This window comes from Dryas octopetala, chromosome 5, assembly GCF_963921425.1.
Source record: "Dryas octopetala chromosome 5, drDryOcto1.1, whole genome shotgun sequence".
Lineage (NCBI taxonomy): Eukaryota > Viridiplantae > Streptophyta > Magnoliopsida > Rosales > Rosaceae > Dryas > Dryas octopetala.
Genome location: NC_141370.1, coordinates 6,416,562 through 6,436,121, shown reverse-complemented (window position 1 = coordinate 6,436,121; position 19,560 = coordinate 6,416,562). Strand labels below are relative to the sequence as shown.

Sequence of the window (19,560 nt, the reverse complement as noted above, 5' to 3'; positions counted from 1 at the left end):
AAGGGAGGGGGTGTGACGGGTGAGGGGAAAAAAAATTAAGTTTTGTATTTTTTAATCTAAGCCATTCATTAAATTTAATGGCCAAGATTTTACACCATCATTCATCCGCACACTTTTTCATCGGCAACAGAGCCTCTCCCTTTAATAAGTTAACCTAATATCTTAAATAATATTAGCTAGTATAGGTATAAATATATTTATGGGACAGTAACATATTAGAGTTCGGTGGTCTAGTGCATAAGGCACTGCTTCTTTACTTCGTCTTGTGTTCGAATCATATTTAATAATTTGTTTTTCAATTTATTTTTTAGTTAGTTTTTTTGAATTTTGGGTCTTATGTTCTATATATATACTTTTATATATAGATATACAGGCTCCTTCTATTGAGGTATATCTCAACTTATTATGTTGAGGTATGATCTTGTTGGGGCCCACATGAGTGGTTCTGTGTTGATCCGAGCCGTTCGCAAGGATCATCTTCATTAATAGATCATCCTTGCAAAAAATCAATCAAATCAGAAATTATTTGTCTATCTAACTTTGATAAAACAAATGGACGGTTTCATCGAAAATATTTGGTTCGTCCATTTATTTGATCAAAGTTAGATAAGCAAATGATTTCCGATTTAGCTAATTTTTTGCAAAGATGATCTATCAATGGAGATGTAAAAAATGAACGGTTCGGATCGACATAAAACGACTCGTGTGGGCCCCAACAAGGTATACCTCAACATAGATAAGTTAAGGTATACCTCAATAGAAGGAGCCTGTATATATATATTTACCTATTTATATATGTTTATATATATATTTATAATTTTTTTATTATAAAAAATATGTCCCGAAAAGCTTACGCCTTAACGCTTCGAGGCTTACGCCTCGCCTTCTATGACTAAAACGCCTCGCGTCATGTTTTTGCGTCTGAAAACACTGCTATTGATATTTCATCGCATTCTCATATAACGCGGTTCATCACATCAGCATATAATGCGATGTTTTTCCCATGTCCATCTTGCTTTTCTCCTCTTTTGCAGTCTTTCTCTAAAATCACAAGCTCGATCGTAGGGCAGCTAGCTCTCTGGTAAAACCCGTGTTAGAAATTTCATATTATTATATATTAACTTAATTTAGAGCAAATTCTATTTTAGTATCACAAAATTATATTATATTTTTTAAGTTGGTACCTCAATTTTAAAGTATATATACTAAATGCGCTGAAGGCTACTACTGTAGCTAAACTGTACACTGAAAAGTCTGTTTTGACCCTCTCTCTTTTTTAAGTCGCTTGCCATTGTAATTAGTGGAGTTAGTTGGGCCCGTTTTGGTCATTTCACCCTCCTCACTTTTTACACTTCCTTTACGATTTTTTACATTTCCTGTCAATTTTTTTAGTTTTGTCTCAGAGGTTTTTTTTTTTTTTTTATTTGGCTTGCCATCGCGAGTTATTGGGGTTGTGTGTGGCCTTTTTGGTCATTCACCTTGATTTGCCTTTTTGGTTGATTACCTTTGGCGGATGAAACTGAGTTAATTTGTAGACAGAGAAGGGGACAAGAGTGGAGAGAGAAAGGCTGAGTGAGGAAGAGGGTCTGGTTAGATCGAAGGGGTGTATGGGTTTGGTTGAGATCAGATTGTAAGTTCTTTATACATATTCTATATGCACACACAACATAAGGACACTGGACAATTATATATAACCATTGCATAAACATACCACATGTGAGAATAAACTTACCTGATGAAGCCATATCGTCTGCAGCAGGTATCTTGAAGTCTAGAGCACAAGCCTTCCAACCAACACAGCCTTCTGCAATGCTTTACTGGATATGGGGCAGAGTACCAAATAGCTTAATAAAATCCGCTATGTGGCCAGGGACTTGAGCCTTATATAGAGTCTTATCAAAACATGATCCTCCCGTTAAGGTATCTATATATAGTTCAATCCTAGTATAACTCTATATAATATATGACTGATTAATAAATGCCTTGTTTATAGTATAGGGCAGCTTAGTATCTAAGTCATCATAATCCCATTCTAATTAGGAATATGACTTAGATGGACTTTTCCTAATGTTGTTTGATCAATACTCCTATTACTTGGCTCTGAAGTATTATTAGCATTGTTAGTATCCGAATAGAACAAGGAGCAAGTCCATTTATTTCTTATATTCTCCCACTTGGACTATCATTGTTCTCTTACTTATGTACCATACTAATTTACTGCAAGTAACCTTCATTTGCGCTGGGTATATTGATCAAATGAGACTTAAATCAACTTTGTCAGAATACAATTCTAAACACCAGATCACTATGAGAAATTATCAAGCTATTAAATTGCTTAAACAACTTAGAACCACTAATTTCAAAAATTGTACCCCACATAAGTCATTCACAAAACATGAAACTAAAAATTGGTTCACAAGACAGTTGTGCCTTTCAACTGTGCCAAATTCATAAACCTGGTCCTCTTAATGATTTTGTCAAGCTTTAAACAAAATCCTTTTAACTTCATATGTATGAGCACACTGTCAGTGTGCTTATCATCACTGTCTGCATTATCTAAATGACAATGGCATGGATTATAGGTATGCATACTAAATACCAGAATGTAAATATAAATATATATAAATATATATATTATATATATAACACTTAAAATTAAACTGACAACCAATATATATTAGAATTGAGCTATCATACTGAAATCATGATTGGTTTAGCTCGATTGCAATATAACTTATAACTCAAAATCCAATAATCATATTGAAAACTATAATAGTAATGTTCTTAAACTGTAAATTTATTGCAGAAAATAACTGAAATGACATAATGAAATTAGTAAACTTAAAAACAGATAACTCTCACTAGTCCTTAAAGCTCCCACTGAACTGGAGCATCCAGACTCTCAAATACTCCCATTTGAGTCACATGATGTTTGAACACTCCAACTAGCATAGCTTTAGTAAAATAATCTGCCAACTAATCTTGTGTGTTGACATACTCGATCTGCAACTCTCCAGCTTTAAAATTGTCTCTAACCATCAGATATTTAGTTCCAATGTGCTTAGATTTGGATGTCCTTTTGTTGTCTTTAGAGAAACTCACTGCTCCACTATTATCACAATAGATCTTTATAGGTTTTTCTACACAACCTATCACTTTTGTCTCCAGCATAAAATTTTTCAACCATATGGCATGTACAAATGCTTTATAAACTGCCACATACTTTGCCTGCATAGTAGAAGTGGTGGTCAAGGTCTTTTTTCCAAGAAACAACTGCTCCACCAAACAAGAAAATATATCCTGAAGTCGATCTCATGGTGTCTGCACAATCTGCAAAGTCTGAGTCTGAGTATCCAATAAGCTCCGAATCATTCATTCTTCTATACACTAGCATGTGATCCTTTGTTCTTTGCAAATACCTAAGTATCTTTTTCCCTGCAACCTAGTGAGCTTGTCCTGGATTAATTTGATATCTACCCAATATGCCAACTGCAAAAGCCAAATCAAGTCTAGTACATGTCTGAGCATACATAACAGACCCAAGAAGTGATGCATAGGGTTTATCCTTCATGTACTCCCTCTCTTGTTGGTTTGTAGGACATTGTCCCTTACTAAACCTGTCTCCTTTTGACATTGGGGAATCACCTGGTTTGCAACTTAACATGTCGAATATTTTAAGAACTCTCATAATATAAGCTTTTTGTGACAGCCCTAGTAAATGCTTCTTCCTATTTCTCTTAATTTCTATTCCTAGCACATACGAAGTTTCTCCAAGATCTTTCATTTCAAAGTTATCTGACAAGAATGCTTTAGTCTCATATAATAATTCTTTGTTGCTGCTGGCCAGTAGAATGTCATCTACATAGAGAACAAAGAAGATGAAATTACTCCCACTCACCTTTAAGTATACGCATTCATCTGATGAGTTTTCAATGAAACCATATGAACTGACAACTGAATCGAATTTGATGTGCCACTGTCTGGAAGCTTGTTTTAATCCATAAATGGATTTTCTCAATCTGCAATCTAAGTGTTCATCTCCTTCCTTTGTAAAACCCTCAGGTTGTGCCATGTAAATTTCTTCTTTTAATTCTCCATTCAAGAAAGCAGTTTTGACATCCATCTGGTGCAATTCCATGTCAAAATGTGCAACCGATGGCATAATGATTCTGAAAGCATCTTTGCTTGATACAAGTGAGAAAGTCTCATTGTAATCAATTTCATCCTTCTGTGTGAAACCCTTTGCAACTAGTCTGGCTTTGTATCTTTCTACACTTCCATCTGAATTTTTCTTTGTCTTATAAATCCATTTGCAACCAATTGGTTTTAAGCCATGAGGTACTTTAGTCAGCTCCCACACTTGATTTTCTTACATTGACTTGATCTCCACATGCATTGCTTTCTTCCATTCTGCAGAGTTAACATCATTCAATTCTTGTGAGAAATTTCTCGAATCAGTCTCCTCTCCTATATCAAATTCAACTTCTTGTAGGTATAGAATATAGTCACTTGACAAAGCAGGTTTTCTTTTCCTAGTGGAATGTCTTATGGTCACTTCCATTAATGGTTGCTCGACAAGGTTTTCATTTGGTTGTGCTTCCATTTCATTCTGAACTACATTTTGAACTAACTCAACAACTGTTGTCTGTTGAGTCTGTATGACTTGCTGATTTTCTGGTGCAAGACCATCATGATCTGGCATTGATAGGCTTAGTTCTATATGATCATTCTGTGTTTCGCCAGTAGGGTCTTCTAGTTCAAAATCACTTAGTGCAGCCTCATTTATTAATGGTGTAGCTTCATCAATGAATCTTGCTACATTGGTCTCAACAATTCTAGAATTGTGAGATGGGCAATCGAAACAATAATCTTTAGATTTCTCTGGATATCCAATGAAGAAACCACTTGTGGTTTTAGGATCCAGTTTCTTTGCCTCTGGATTATATAGGTTTGCTTCAGCCTTGCAGCCGCAAACATGTAGGTGTAGTAATGCTGGCTTTCTCCTATCCATAACTCAAAAGAAGTTTTGTCTAATGCTTTACTTGGGGCTCGATTGGTCACATAATTAGCAGTCTTTAATGCCTCTCCCCATAAGTGTTTTGGAAGTCCATGCAGTAGTGCACATCATGGACCTGACCATGTTCATTAGTGTCCTGTTCCTTCTTTCAGCAACACCATTCTGCTGAGGGGTTCCAGGTGTGGTATATTAGGCCTTAATTCCATTTTCCTGTAAATAAAGTGCAAATGGACCCATATGCTGTCTAGCTTCACTATATTTTCCATAGAACTCTCCCTCTATCGGATCTAACTATTTTTATTTGTTTTCCCAATTGTTTCTCAGCTTCAGCATTGAAAATCTTAAAAGCTTCTAATGACAGAGACTTTTCTGAGATTAGATATAAACTGTAATATATATCTTGAGAAATCGTCTATAAATAGTATGAAATGGAGTGTTTGCAGATGGTTTTACATGGAAAAGGACCACATATATCATTATGTATTATCTCCAGCAGTTCTTGACTTCTGGTTGCTCCTCTCTTACTGGCATTGGTTGTCTTTCCTTTGATACATTCAATACAGTCAGTAAAATCAGAAAAATCGAGTTGAGGTAGTATGTTTTCCTTGGTTAAAACTTTCATCCTTTCTTTTGATATGTGTGCCAATCTCTTATGCCATAAAACAGATGAGTTTTCTTTTTCCCTTGATCTTTTGTTAGATGAAGAGGCACAAATTTCATAAATATCATCAGAACAAATTAGCTTCCAGTGGTCATTTAGCAAGATAGCATTACCAAAAAGAGAAGAATCATAAAATAACTGCAAACCACTTTTATTGATAGAAAATTCAAAATCCTTCCTAACCAATTGAACCACAGAAATCAAATTCCTACTTAATGATGGGATTACAAAAACTTCATCCAAATCTAAAACAAAACCAGATCCTAATAATGCTAACAGCTCTTATAGCCTTGACTGCTACTTGCATCTCATTGCCTACTTTAATGTTGACTTCATCCTTCCTTGGTGTCCTCCTTCTTGTGATACCCTGCAAAGAATTTGCAATATGAATGGGTGAGCCTGAATCAATCCACCTAGAATCAATAGGAGAATCAACTAAATTAACTTCTAAGTAGAAGCACTGAGAATTACCTTGCTTAATCATCCAAGCCTTCCACTTGTCACAATCTTTTTTAAAATGGCCATGCTTGTGACAGTGAAAACACTTAGACTTATTTGTTTTCACTGCCTTGAGGCCATCAAAAGTGGATTTGGAGCTGCTAGCAATATCTGGTGCACCTTTTGATTTCAAGAATTGCTTTTTGTTTTTGAATCCCTTCTTACTAGTGTTGGCTTTCTTCACAAAATTCACTAATGTCACTGCCTTTTCCTTCTTACTCTTTTCTTCCTCTTGGACACACATGCCAATTAACTCATATAGTGCCCATTTTTCCTTTTGAGCTCTATAAATAGAGATCAAATGCTGATTTTCTTCCGTAGACCCAATAGAAACGTGACCATGATTTTGAGTACTCATGTGTTTAGCAGATCGACCAATCAGGACTCCATAGTCCAAAGATAGAGTGGAGGCGACCTCCTTCCACTAATCCATCTGATTATCATCTCATCAATAGATCCAGGGAGAAAAAATGACTGGAATGCTATTTGGTGTTCTTGGAATCCATTTGTTTATCATCTTATCAATGGATCCATGGAGATATAATGACTGAAAGGCTATTTGGAAGTTAGAGGAAATCTGATAGAAACTTAATTTTTATGTCATTGAAAATTCAGATGAAGAAGAACACGAATAAGGATTTATTTCTCTTTTTTCTTTCAAAAATATGTTTTTGTTCATCGAATTAAATTTATATGGTTGAAGGGTTGAGATTAAGATTAGAGGAAGGAAAGAGATGGCTTATTAAAAGGAGATTCAGGTCCTAAATTAGGAGAGGATTTTGCAATATTTTAAGTAAGGTTAAAATTGTCTTTGTAAAAATTATGTAACAATGACATATATGTTATTACTGTAATTGTTTTTCATTACTGTCATTACAATAAAAGAACATTCACTTATATGAGCTTCATCGTTTTTCGGGTTATTCATGTGACCCAGTACACCATTCCATGGTATAGCTGGGGGTATTTTTTGCAGATTAATTGAGTTAATGGACCCTATGTTAGCTTTTAACTGTTTAATTAATTTTGGAATTGATGGAGCTACAACATTACAATAAAATGAAAACATATGGTATGACATTATAAGACTGAAACATGTGGTATTAAATTGAAAATTGGAGAAAAATGGAGATACTAAATTGAAATTATCCCAATCAATAAATAAAAACTAGATTCAGCCCCACCCCACCCCACCCTACCCTACCCTACCCTACCCTACCCTACCCTTCCCTCCACGTATTGGTATAGACGACTATAGTCAAACTATATCAATCCACGTATTTGGTACAACCAAAATATAATTAACAACCCACAAATTGGTAGGAATAAAATATATAAAACAACGTATTGGTACAAAAGAAATGTACCAAAGATTTTTTAGGGTAGAAATTTTGGGTTTAATAATTAAGGTGTAGGATGCGCTTTTTGAAACTTCTAATATAGGTTTTCAAGTCTCAAGTTTTCGAAGGTAGCTTTTGGGCGAATCTGGTCAACGCAGAGATCTAGCAGACCCGTGTTGAATAAAACGAGTTAGAGAGTACAAAAATGTACCGTTTAGAGTTGTTTCACAGAAATATGTGACATGTCATACGAAGCTGGCCAATCAGGACATGCCGAATGGCACGTCATTTGCGAACAAGCCAACCAAAGCACCCCAACTGGCTAGGGTGACATGTTATCTTCTCTATTGCGTCCTATTAAGAAACACTTGTCAGCATGTGGAAATTTCTGACATCGCTGCACATCCATATATGGTCCCTTCTTGTTGGTCCGATTGATGTGTCTATATAAACCCTAACGTACAACATCTCAAAATTCACCAGAATACTCCCTAGCTCTGAATAATGTTAAAAAATCCTATCGACTTATCTCAATTAGTAGTATTTTTTTATGACTTCAAATTCACAATTTTTCTTCCATCAATTTTCAAGTAAATTCCTTGTTTTTCTAATATTTTCAAATAAATTACATAAATTAACAATAGTTTAAAACAATGCACCAAAAATACAATAAATTCAAAAAAATTCTGAAAAATCACAAAAAAATCAAAGACTTTAAAATAAATTCTAAAAAAAATTTAGGGGCGCACATTATATGTTGTGAATATGTGCTTGACGAATTTGTTGAATGGAATAAACAATATCTATATTTGTATATGTGCTAATTGTAATTCACATATATTTGTCTAATTTGGTTGATGAAATGTATTTTGAGATTTACTTTATGAATAATGCATATCAAATTGAATATAATCTTGAGAGCTCGTGTATTTAATTTGTTGGCCATTAGGTGGATTAGTAGATTTGTTTCATATGCTAAGCAACTTGTAGCATTCTTGTTATCAATTATCATTTGTAGGCACCTACCTTAAAAGGTTTTGAGTTTGGGTGCGTAGATTAAATTGAACCAAAGAATTGTATTTATTCACCCCTTAAGGTATATGATTGGAACATACTTTTAACTTTTAAGAATTTGAAGAACATATTATTTGCTTTTCACCCTGATTATTGAGCTGTGCTCTTATGTCTACGTGGGTTACAAAAATTGTCCAGTGATACCAAGGTATTAAATTTCAAAATTTTCAGCGAAATTTTTTCGAAAATTTCGTTTTTTTTATGTTCCAAAATCGAAATACATATTTAACAGTTTTTCGTGAAGATTTTACAAAAATTTTTGAAATTTTGGCAAAATTTATCAAAATTTACCGAAATTTATCAAAATTTTCCTATTTTCTTCAATTTCAGAAATTCACCAAAAATAGCTCGAGACTCCAAATAATTCACCGAAAAATTCTACAGACTCATATTGATGAGTAACAATTTCCTATGACCTCAAAATAGTCAAATTGATTTCAAAAAAATTACGAAAAATGCTACTCTCATAATTAATTATGAAAAAAATAATAATCACCAAATTTTTGAATTTTCATTTTCTAAAATTTATTCCACACAACTAAGCTCTAAAACCACAACCAAAGGTCTAAGTTAGTTAAAATAAACTTAAGGTTATTTCTAATTCCTTTAAACAAACCTTAAAACAAGTTTGAAAAATTTAAGTAACAAAATTACCATAAGCCAAAATTTGGGTTGTTACACTCAGTGAAGACAAAGTTTGGTTGGGTGAGAGGCACGGGAAAAAAGAAAGGAAAGATAACCAAAAAAAAAACACTGAAGAGAGAGGCACAGGGAAAAAAAGTAAGGAAAGAAAAAAAAAAGAGAAAAAAGGAGGGGGGGGGGGGGTTTGGGGCCTTTGGGCAATTGGAAAGGAAAAAAAAAAGGTTTGAGATTTCGTTTAGTTATTTTAAACCTTAAACTCTATTACATTTCTATATAAAAAAATAATTAAAAATATCCTAAAGGGCTTAAAACCTAATATCCTAAAGAAAATAGAGTATATAGGGTTTAATGCATGTATAAATTATAAAGTATAAAGAGTATTAGGGTATATAGATTATTAATGTTTAGATTTTAGTGTATAATTAAACTATACAGTATAAAGAATATACTAATTTTATTTATTCATTATATTAATTTATTTAACAGTATTTGCTCTAGCGCGTATTATATTTACCTTATATCATATGAAACCTACTATATAATTTGGTTTCTTTAATATTTTTTATCAATTTAGTAGATAATATATTAAATAAACATATGGTAAAGTTTCATTAAAAATTTCCGTATTTTATTAGAAATTTTCGTCTTTTCCGTCTAATTTTCGTCGAAATTTGAAAATCTTTGAAATTTTCATCGAAATTTCCTCGAAATCCAAAATTTAATTCCTTGAGTGATACATTAGTGATAGTATTACATCAATAATGAATGCACCCTCCAACAATGATCTTGAACTCGAAGTTTATAATGATGAGCTGAGTTGTGATGCTTAAAATGAATTTTCTTATGATCTCCCTAATATGAAGATGTTGCCTTTATCATCCCTCCCCATCCTCATGGTTTCATCAACATATCTATAATAACCGAATTCAGGAAAAGTAAAAAAAGAAAAAAAAAAAAAAAAAAAAACCTCTGCAATTCTAAAGTCAAAAATCTCAATTAAGCACATAAAAAGAATTAATAATACCATTCAAATAAATGATTTAGGATACGTGATCTCAAGCCAACCGTTTGGATTGAACATTCCAAGCAGAAGATGGTAATTTTTTTGAAACACGTATTAACTATTATGTTTCCAAACATAAGAACAAATAATTAAACTCTATTTAGTGCCAAAAACAATTATCTGAGCATATCCGATTTGGAGAATTTATTTTCAATACCAGCTAGGAGAAAATTAAGGTAGCAAATTTGGTACAATACAAAAAGTTGTACTAAATTAAAGGTGGCCACGACATGATAACACAACACGAGCCCGATATGAAGTTAGCTGGTTAGCATTGACCATTTCTTGATATGATCCCTATTATGACATGACACACTAAACACAAACACAAAATGAAACGACACAAACACGAATTGTCACCTCTATACTAAATATGGTATCGAAATGGAATGGTACTTAAAACACCATTTGAATATTCGTGGGGCCCATCTGCTGCTCTTAATTTGGGCAACGGCAAAATGTTAGCTTCTTGCGCATTATGCCTTCAGGCGAAGTAACATCGGTTATTGTTCTAAATGCAACAAAGACCAATCAATCACCCAAATGGGTGGTCGAGTGGCCCTTATTGCATTCAAAAGAAAAATCGTTGCCCACGTGAAAAGCAACATATGGGCCGCAAAAAGCCATCCAATTATAGGGATTCTCGTATTCACACTCAGATAATCCACACTTGGTCCGAATGAGAATCTATACGAGAATCTCTTATGCCAATCATATATAGTAAGGGCGGAGCTAGATAATATTTTTTTGGAGGGGCCAAGAATTCAAATGTATTTATTAGGAGACCATTATACAAACATTTTCCAAAATTTTTAAACGATACTAAAAATATTTTTTAAATGTTTCTCAAAAATGCATAAAGCTACATGTGGGTTGGGGAGGCCAGACCACCTCAGGCCCACATGTAGCTTCGCCCTTACTATATAGGAAGTTTATTGAGACAAGATCCTATACGGGAATTTGGAATCCTATACGGGAACTTGGATCCAAAATAAAGGCAACATCAAGCCAAGCATACATCATCTTCACCATATGAGCATCGACCAAACTTCAACCCTTCTATTCCTATAACCTAAGAAAAAGAGAGCAAATGAATCAATTTCTGAACAACAAAAGCAACTACAAGTGAATTAAAAAAACTTATTAAGCATGTATAACCAAGGAGTAAAATTTCGGTTCGAGGAAATTTTCGATGGAAATTTCGACGAAAGTTTTGGCGGAAATTTCTATTAAAATTTCGATTTCAACAAAATTAGATAAAAACAACGGAAATTTCTATCAAAATACGAAAATTTTGAATGAAACTTGACCATATGCTTATTTAACATATTATCTACTACGTTGATAAAAAATATTGAAGAAACTAAATTATATAATAGGTTTCATATGATGTAAGGTGAATATAATGCACGCTGGAGACAAATGCTGTTAAAAAATGGGTTATTAATTAATAATTATATAAATAACACCTCAAATTTATTTATATTACAATATTAAATCATGAATTAAATAAGTATCCAATAATATGAATATAATGCGTGTTGGAGGCAAATACTGTTAAATAAAAATGGTTCACTAATTAAAAATTACATAAAAATAACCTCTTTTTAAGAGATATTTAATCATTTTGAATCCAATTATCCTTAAAACATATGTGGACAAATAAGAAAATGACATGTATTGTTATTTTCTAAACTCTTAACCCAATAACCAAACACAATCCAAATAAGAAAATGATATGTATTGTTATTTTCTAAACCCCTTAACCCAATAACTGTATAATTATATAATTGTTTAATCTTTCATGGAATAATTGTATAATTGTTTAATCTTACATGGACTAATTATATAATTTTGAAACACTTCAAAGCTTGTGTAATTTATTTTCCAATTTTTCATGTATTGAGAGTGTTTTTAGACTTAGTTTCAAAATTGCTTGTAATAAATTGCATATATGATGCATATGTCAAGACTCATGAATATTTGTAAATAGATACTACTTGGGTCACCCCCTGGGGTACCCCAAAGTCACCCCTCCCCCCAAAATAACAATTTCGGTAATGCCGTCGCATGATCGGAACTGTTCACTTTTTAGATCACTTATTATAGATCATCTCTGCAAAAAATCAACTCAATCGGAAATCGTTTGATTATATAACTGTTGTTGATTAATAGAAAAAATCAACGGTTTGGTTAAAAAATCACTCTTTAATTGAAAACCATCAATTTTTTCTACTTAATTGACAACAGTTATATAATCAAACGATTTCCGATTGATTTGATTTTTTTACAGAGATGATCTATAATAGGTGATCTAAAAAGTGAACAGTTCCGATCATGCACCGGCATTACCAAAATTGTTATTTTGGGGGAAGGGTTGACCTTGGGGTACCCCCATGGGTGACTCAAATATTTTCCTTAATAAACTAATTGTGATGTACGTGTCTCTTTACCCATTATGCTAATTAGTAAAGAAAGCTTCTACCATACAAGCCATACGTGGCCTATATAGTCTAAAACTATATCTAATAGGAATAGCTGTACCTGTCCTGTGCATGTGAGGCTCACGTGATTGATTAAAATGATCTTGAAAGAAACCATTTAACCATATATGCTAATATGCGGATATGCCTTATCACTTTATCTGTCTCTCTTTCTCTCTACCAGACTTCACTCCTCTCTTTTTTTTTCTTTTTTTTCTTCTTCATCAGTCCATCCCCCTGCTTCTCTCTCTCTCTCTCTCTCTATCTCTCTCAGCATCTCTATCCCCAACCCAGCTTAGGTGGTTTCCGACGTGTGGAGGATGGCCAGCGAGTGGGGGATGCGCCGGCGAGCGGTGGTCTTGGGCCTTGGAAGGTGAAGTCGAGAGAGAAAATGAAAACTGTCACTCTGAAGTCGGTTTTTAGCCCTTCTATTATCCCCGTAGGACTTTATTAAGGATATGCTAACGCTCTCTTAACCTGTGGTGAATCCCGGGGGACAAAGTCAAAGCGCTTGATCCTTTGCCCCATACTTTGAGATGCTCCTCCCCGCCGATCAAGCAGCGACGCTGCTCGTGATAGGCTGGGGGGGGGGGGAGGCTGGGAAAGTCAAATGTGTTCTGAAAATGGATGCCACCTCGAAATTCTCTATATACTAAAACGCAATCCAGTCGCCACTGTTCACACTGTTCATAGCCTGTTCATCGTGAAAGTTCGGTTTTGCCCTTCTAGCGGCCTTAATTTTCCCATCCTTCGCCTTTTGAGTTTTGGCCTTTTCTTCGGCCCTTTTTTGTCATTGCGTCTGTCTCTGGTTGTAGCCCATATTGTTTCGAAATATTTACATTCCTTGCCATTGCTTTGTTTGTCTGCGGTATGCTCTCACAGGGGTCTTTTTTTTTGATCTGTTTGCCATTATGAGAATAGGACAGATGGGCCTGCCCTTTGTGGTCATTCGTCTCTTCTTGCTTTATCTGGGTTCATGGTTAGTGTTTCAACCAGATGAACCAACTCATGTGGAGGCTTTCATCCCAGCTTCATGTATTCCTCCGGTTGTGATTCGAACTGGGTCGCACCTTCATTTATTTCTGTGGTTCTGATTCGAAGTGGATCAACAATCTGCTTTGCTTTATTTTGTCGTTTGATGTGTTGGTCTGGTTCAGTATTTCAAGCAGGTTATGGGATTAATCCATCGCATCGGAGAGGTGAGCCACAAGTTTTTTAGGGTTTTTTTAATTTTTTTTCCTTTTGTCAAATCTCACTGACAGCTTCACTGTTTCAGCTTCGTCTGGCTTTTCGATTGCCGTTCGTTTCTTTTTCGGGTGGTGTGATTCAGATCAGTCCCTTCGTTTCTACCTACTCCTTATCAGATAAGTTTCATCTTTCTCTCATCTCATTTTTTCATATCATTCTGCCCCTGTTTGCTTACCCTGTCTTCGCTGGGTCTCTGTTTGCATTTTGCATATCATCACTCTGGGTGTGTGCTTGCATTTATTCTTCAATATTGAAATATAGACTTTTCTTTATTCTTATTTGTTTATTTCTATTACTGTTTTATCTCTGCTTCCTATTTTCCCCTTCTGTTGTGTCCCAGTTTTAGCTCCCCTTTTCAATTCTTTATCTTCAGAAAAATTTATGTGCTCCATCAAAAAAAAAATTTATGCGCTTATTTAATTGTTCTCTTCATTTAATTCTTCCATAATCAACTCTCTTCTGCGACAAAATTAATTGAGTACCAATTTTATTACCTATCTACCTGGGTACACAGATGTCAACTTTCATCACTATGCATATCTTCATTGTATCTACTTATCCCATGCAATGAACACTAATTACACTTCCCATTAGATTATCTGACTATCTTTCTGTTTTTCGGCCTGTACTTTTTCTCCTGGATTTGTGCGCCTTAATTTTATTCGTTTCATTGTTTTGGTTTATGTTGACGCATACGAGGATGTTTAAATCTTATCAAATATTCCTTTCTGTATACGTTGTTGATTTTTTCTCATATCATACATATTCCGATCAAACATTCTTATTTATGTCGCTCAGCATTTTTTCTTATTCTGAATCAGTGTGTTTTTTGCATTTTTGCCAAAAAATACATTAACATTTATGCCCGCACTGTAATTTTTTACATTTTTTTGAATGTTTGCCTTTCAAATAAATCAATTCAAATTCTCTCCCTTATACTTTTTTGTTTATACTTTTCACATCTTTTATTTTTCTTATATCTAAGTTTAGCTTTGTTTTTTTCAGATTGCTTCATTTTTAACATTCATACATATGTTTTCTAGGTACTCTTCTGTTGGTTGTTTCAGCTTCAACTTGACCCTGCGCTGTTGTTGCATTTGATCTTGCTGCGCAGAAGGTTAGCTTTTCGCATCTATTCTTTAAATATGTTGATTGTGCATCTGTTATTTGTCATGTTAAATATCTTCTGCTCATGGATGAACATCATTTTCCTTTGATTGGTTGTTATATATATGTTCTTTTCAGATTGCAATTGATTTATATATGTCTCTTTTTTTCCTCCAGCTATTTATTCATTCCTTGAAGGTTTTTTCTTTTGATGTGATGAATAAAAAGTCTAGGGTTCGTACTAGATTACTCATGTTAGGCAAAGTTGACTGTCCTGATGTTTCAACTGCTGTCGAACTTCCCACTGAGAATGTCTCTGATGTTCTTTCTATCACTGCCTGTGAATTAAATTCTCCAACTCATAGGAAAAAACACAAGTCTATTAGGAATACAACTTTAACGCATATTAACACAATTCAGCCAACTACACATCAGGTCCCTTTGGAACAATTAGACTCTAATTCTGATATTGTGTCCTATAATCTAAATGTTCTTCATTCTGAACTTCCGCCCATGAGCTCCACATCGAATGAAAACAGTGCGGATCGCAGCTGTAAGAGTCAATCATTTTATCAGAAGAAAAGACAGAGTATGTTTAATTTTTGATTAAAATTAATTTCAACATTTCTACATTATTGTCCTATCAATGATGATATGCATTGATACTCTTTCTTTCTTTCTTTCATGCTTCTTCTTTCCATAGGAGTCATTCACAAGTATGTGGATTTTGGAGATAAAGATTATAAGTGCATTTACTGTGATGCACTTTTTTGGCTCACTGAATCCATTGCTAAAAAATCTACAGACAGACAGCCTTTGTTTAGTCTTTGTTGTTTGCAAGGGAAAGTTAAACTTCCAATTACCAAACCAACCCCTAACTTTTTAGACAATTTACTTGATGCAAGAAAAGGCCAAAGAAGCTCTGTATTTAGGGACAATATTAGGGCATACAATTCTATGTTTGCATTCACTTCAATGGGAGCCAAAATTGATCATTCAATTAACAATAGGCCAGGTCCTTACATTTTTAAAATTAGTGGGCAGGTTCATCATTTAATGGGGTCATTGTTACCGCCGGAAGGCGATTCTCCAAAGTTTGCCCAGCTCTATGTCTATGACACCTATAATGAAGTTATGAATCGCCTTAATGCAGTTAATTCTAAACAAAATAATTCAAATCTTGATCCAAAAGTTGTTGAAGGCCTTATCAAAATGTTTGACCAATCAAATGAGTTAGTGAAATTCTTTAGAACAGTCAGGGATAAATTAGAAAGCAATTCTATTACTGATGTCAAAGTAAGAATATTAGGAAAGCAGTTAGATCATGATAAACAATATGAAAGCCCAACATCTGATGAAATTGCTGGTCTCATAGTGGGAGATATTGGTCTCTTTGATTCAAACAGAGATATTGTCATAGAAAATCAAAATGGAGAGTTGAAACGAATAACAAAATTAAATCCAAAATTCATGTCTTTACAATATCCTATTCTATTTCCTCATGGTGAAGATGGTTATAGCCCTGATATTAAATGGAATCCTAATTTTAAAGGTCATCAGCCAAAAACAGGAAGGGTACCTATGAGAGCCTTTATAGCTTATCAAATTCAGGAGAGGCAATTTGAATTTAGCACACTCTTAAAAGGTGGTAGATTGTTTCAACAATTTTTAGTGGATGCCTATGCAACTCTTGAAGAGGATCGTTTAGATTTTATTAGAAAAAATCAAAAAAACCTCAGGACTGAAGTTTATAAAGGCATTTATGATGCAATTTCAATGGGTCATACAAATGCCAATGATCTAGGACAGCGAGTTATATTGCCAACATCACACACTGGCAGTGCTAGATATATGATTAATAATTATCAAGATGCTATGGCAATTTGTAGGCATTATGGCAATCCCGATCTTTTTATTACTTTTACTTCCAATGTCAAGTGGCCTGAAATTGTTAGAGAACTTCTTAGAAAACCTGGCTGTAAACCAGAGGATAGGCCTGACATCATTGCCAGAATGTTCAAAATCAAATTGGATGATATGGTTAGTTACATCAAATCAGGACAACCTTTCGGACCACTTGCAGCAGGTGAATTTCATCAACAAAATTTGTTCTTTGCTGGCTTTCTTCCTTTTAAAAATACAAAATTAATCAATCCTGTCTTTTTTTCCCTGTCTCTCACATCAAACAGAAGTTCATACAATTGAATTTCAAAAGAGAGGATTGCCTCATTGTCACCTCCTCATTTGGTTAGAACACAATTTCAAATCATCATCTGCAGCAGATATTGACTCGATAATCTCAGCTGAATTACCAGACAAAACTTTGGATCCAACACTTTATCATATTGTAGATCAGTTCATGATCCATGGTCCATGTGGTCATTTAAATCCTAATTCCCCTTGCATGCGAGGAGGAAAGTGCTCTAAATTTTTCCCAAAGCAATACAAAACTGAAACTGTTTTTGAAACCAATGGCTTTCCTACATATAGGCGTCGTGATAATCCTAATAGCTTTGTCCTCAAAAATGGAATAAAGGTTGATAACAGTTTTATAGTGCCTTACAATTCAGAATTGTTATTAAGGTATAACGCTCATATAAATGTTGAATTGTGTTGTCAATCAATGCTTATCAAATATTTATTCAAATACATCAACAAAGGTTCAGATAGGGCTAGGGTCATAATTGAAAACAAGCCACAAGATGAAATATTATCCTATCTTAACTGTAGATATATATCACCATATGAAGCTGCATGGAGATTATTTCAATTCCCTATTCACTGTAGACAACCTGCCATTGAACGATTGCCTATACATCTGCCTTTAGAGCAAAATGTCATCTTCAGTGAAGATCAATCACTTCATTCGATTCTTGATCGTGAAGCAATTCAGGATACAATGTTAACCGGTTGGTTTCAAGCAAACAAAAATTTTCCTCAAGCACAAAACTTATGTTATTCAGAATTTCCTTCTAAATTCGTATGGAATTCCCGCGATAAGATTTGGACACCTAGGAAAAAAGGCAAATGTATAGGCAGAATAGCTTATGTACACCCTGCAGCCGGAGAATTGTACTACTTCAGAATGCTTTTAAATTCCCATAAAGGTGCCTTTGATTTTGATGATATAAAAACTCTTCATGGCATTAAACACCCATCATATCAGTCTGTATGTAGGTCTCTAGGTCTGTTAGGGGATGATAAAGAATGGATTGAAGCCTTAGAAAATGTTCTCAGCACAGCATCATGCACTGAATTAAGGCAATTATTTGTTACAATAATTTTGTTTTGTGATGTAGCAAATCCTGCACTCATTTTCGATGCTCATTGGCATAATATGTGTGATGACATGTTATATAATCTTAGAAAAACATTTTGTATGCCTAATCTCATTGTGCCACCATCTGAATTAAAAAATTCACTTCTCTATGAGCTAGAACAACTGTTTAATGCATCATCTAGCAGCTTAAAAGATCATGATCTTCCAATTCCTGATGAACAAAGCATGTTACAAATTAGGAATAAATTGTTGAGAGAAGAATTAAATTATGATCTTCATCAGTTAGCCAATGAACATTCTATTTTAATCACTCAACTCAACAAAGAACAAAGACAAGTGTATGATTCTGTTATAACTGCCATAAATGAAAAAAAATCTGGTTTGTTTTTTGTTTATGGGCACGGGGGAACTGGAAAAACTTTTTTGTGGCACACAATCATTAATAAAATTAGATCTGAAGGTCAAATTGTTCTAGTTGTTGCTTCATCAGGTATTGCATCCTTGCTGTTACCTGGAGGCAGAACAGCTCATTCTAGATTTCAAATTCCTCTCAATCTCACTGATTCTTCCATATGTCCAATCAAAAAACAGACTCATCTTGCTAAATTAATTGAAAAGGCTGCCTTAGTTGTTTGGGATGAAGCACCTATGAATCATAGGGATTGTTTTGAAGCACTAGACAAATCACTATGTGATATTCTATCGCATTTACATAATTCAGGTCAGACTATGCCATTTGGTGGGAAACCTTTTTTACTGGGGGGTGATTTTAGGCAAATACTACCAGTCATTCCATCTGGAACAAGGGAAGAAATAGTACATGCCACTCTTAACAGTTCATACCTATGGCCTTCTTTCAAAATTTTTTGTTTAAAAGAAAATATGAGGCTATCAAAAGAGGGGTTAAACAATGAAGAAAAAACAAAACTTGCAAACTTTGCTGCTTGGATACTCAAAATTGGTGATGGTCAAATATGTGATATAAATGATCCAACAGATGAAGAGGTATCATGGGTAGAAATTCCTGCAGATTTATTGATTGAGTCATACACAGATCCAATTGACTCCATTTTTTTTGCAACATATCCAGACTTTCTTAGCCACTTTGACAATTATTCTTACTTAAGAGAAAGAGCCATTATCACGC

General features: G+C 34.2%; 1 protein-coding gene across 1 annotated transcript; it reads left to right on the top strand.

Moving 5' to 3' along the window:
- Nucleotides 1-16,090: 16,090 nt before the first annotated feature.
- LOC147283812 (uncharacterized) lies at nucleotides 16,091-19,539 on the top strand. Its single transcript, XM_086243800.1, has 4 exons — nucleotides 16,091-17,219; nucleotides 17,413-17,716; nucleotides 17,921-19,418; nucleotides 19,504-19,539. Exons 1-4 carry the CDS (start codon nucleotides 16,091-16,093, stop codon nucleotides 19,537-19,539), a joined length of 2,967 nt encoding a protein of 988 aa, XP_086099926.1.
- The last annotated feature ends 21 nt before the right edge of the window (nucleotides 19,540-19,560 follow it).

Bases quoted from the DNA above. Each gene is read 5' to 3' on its own strand.
- LOC147283812 (XM_086243800.1), top strand. From the start codon at position 16,091: ATGTTTGCATTCACTTCAATGGGAGCCAAAATTGATCATTCAATTAAC. The intron at 17,220-17,412 runs GTGAATTTCATC...CATCATCTGCAG, and splicing joins TTTCGGACCACTTGCAGCAG to CAGATATTGACTCGATAATC. The intron at 17,717-17,920 runs GTATAACGCTCA...TATTCACTGTAG, and splicing joins AATTCAGAATTGTTATTAAG to ACAACCTGCCATTGAACGAT.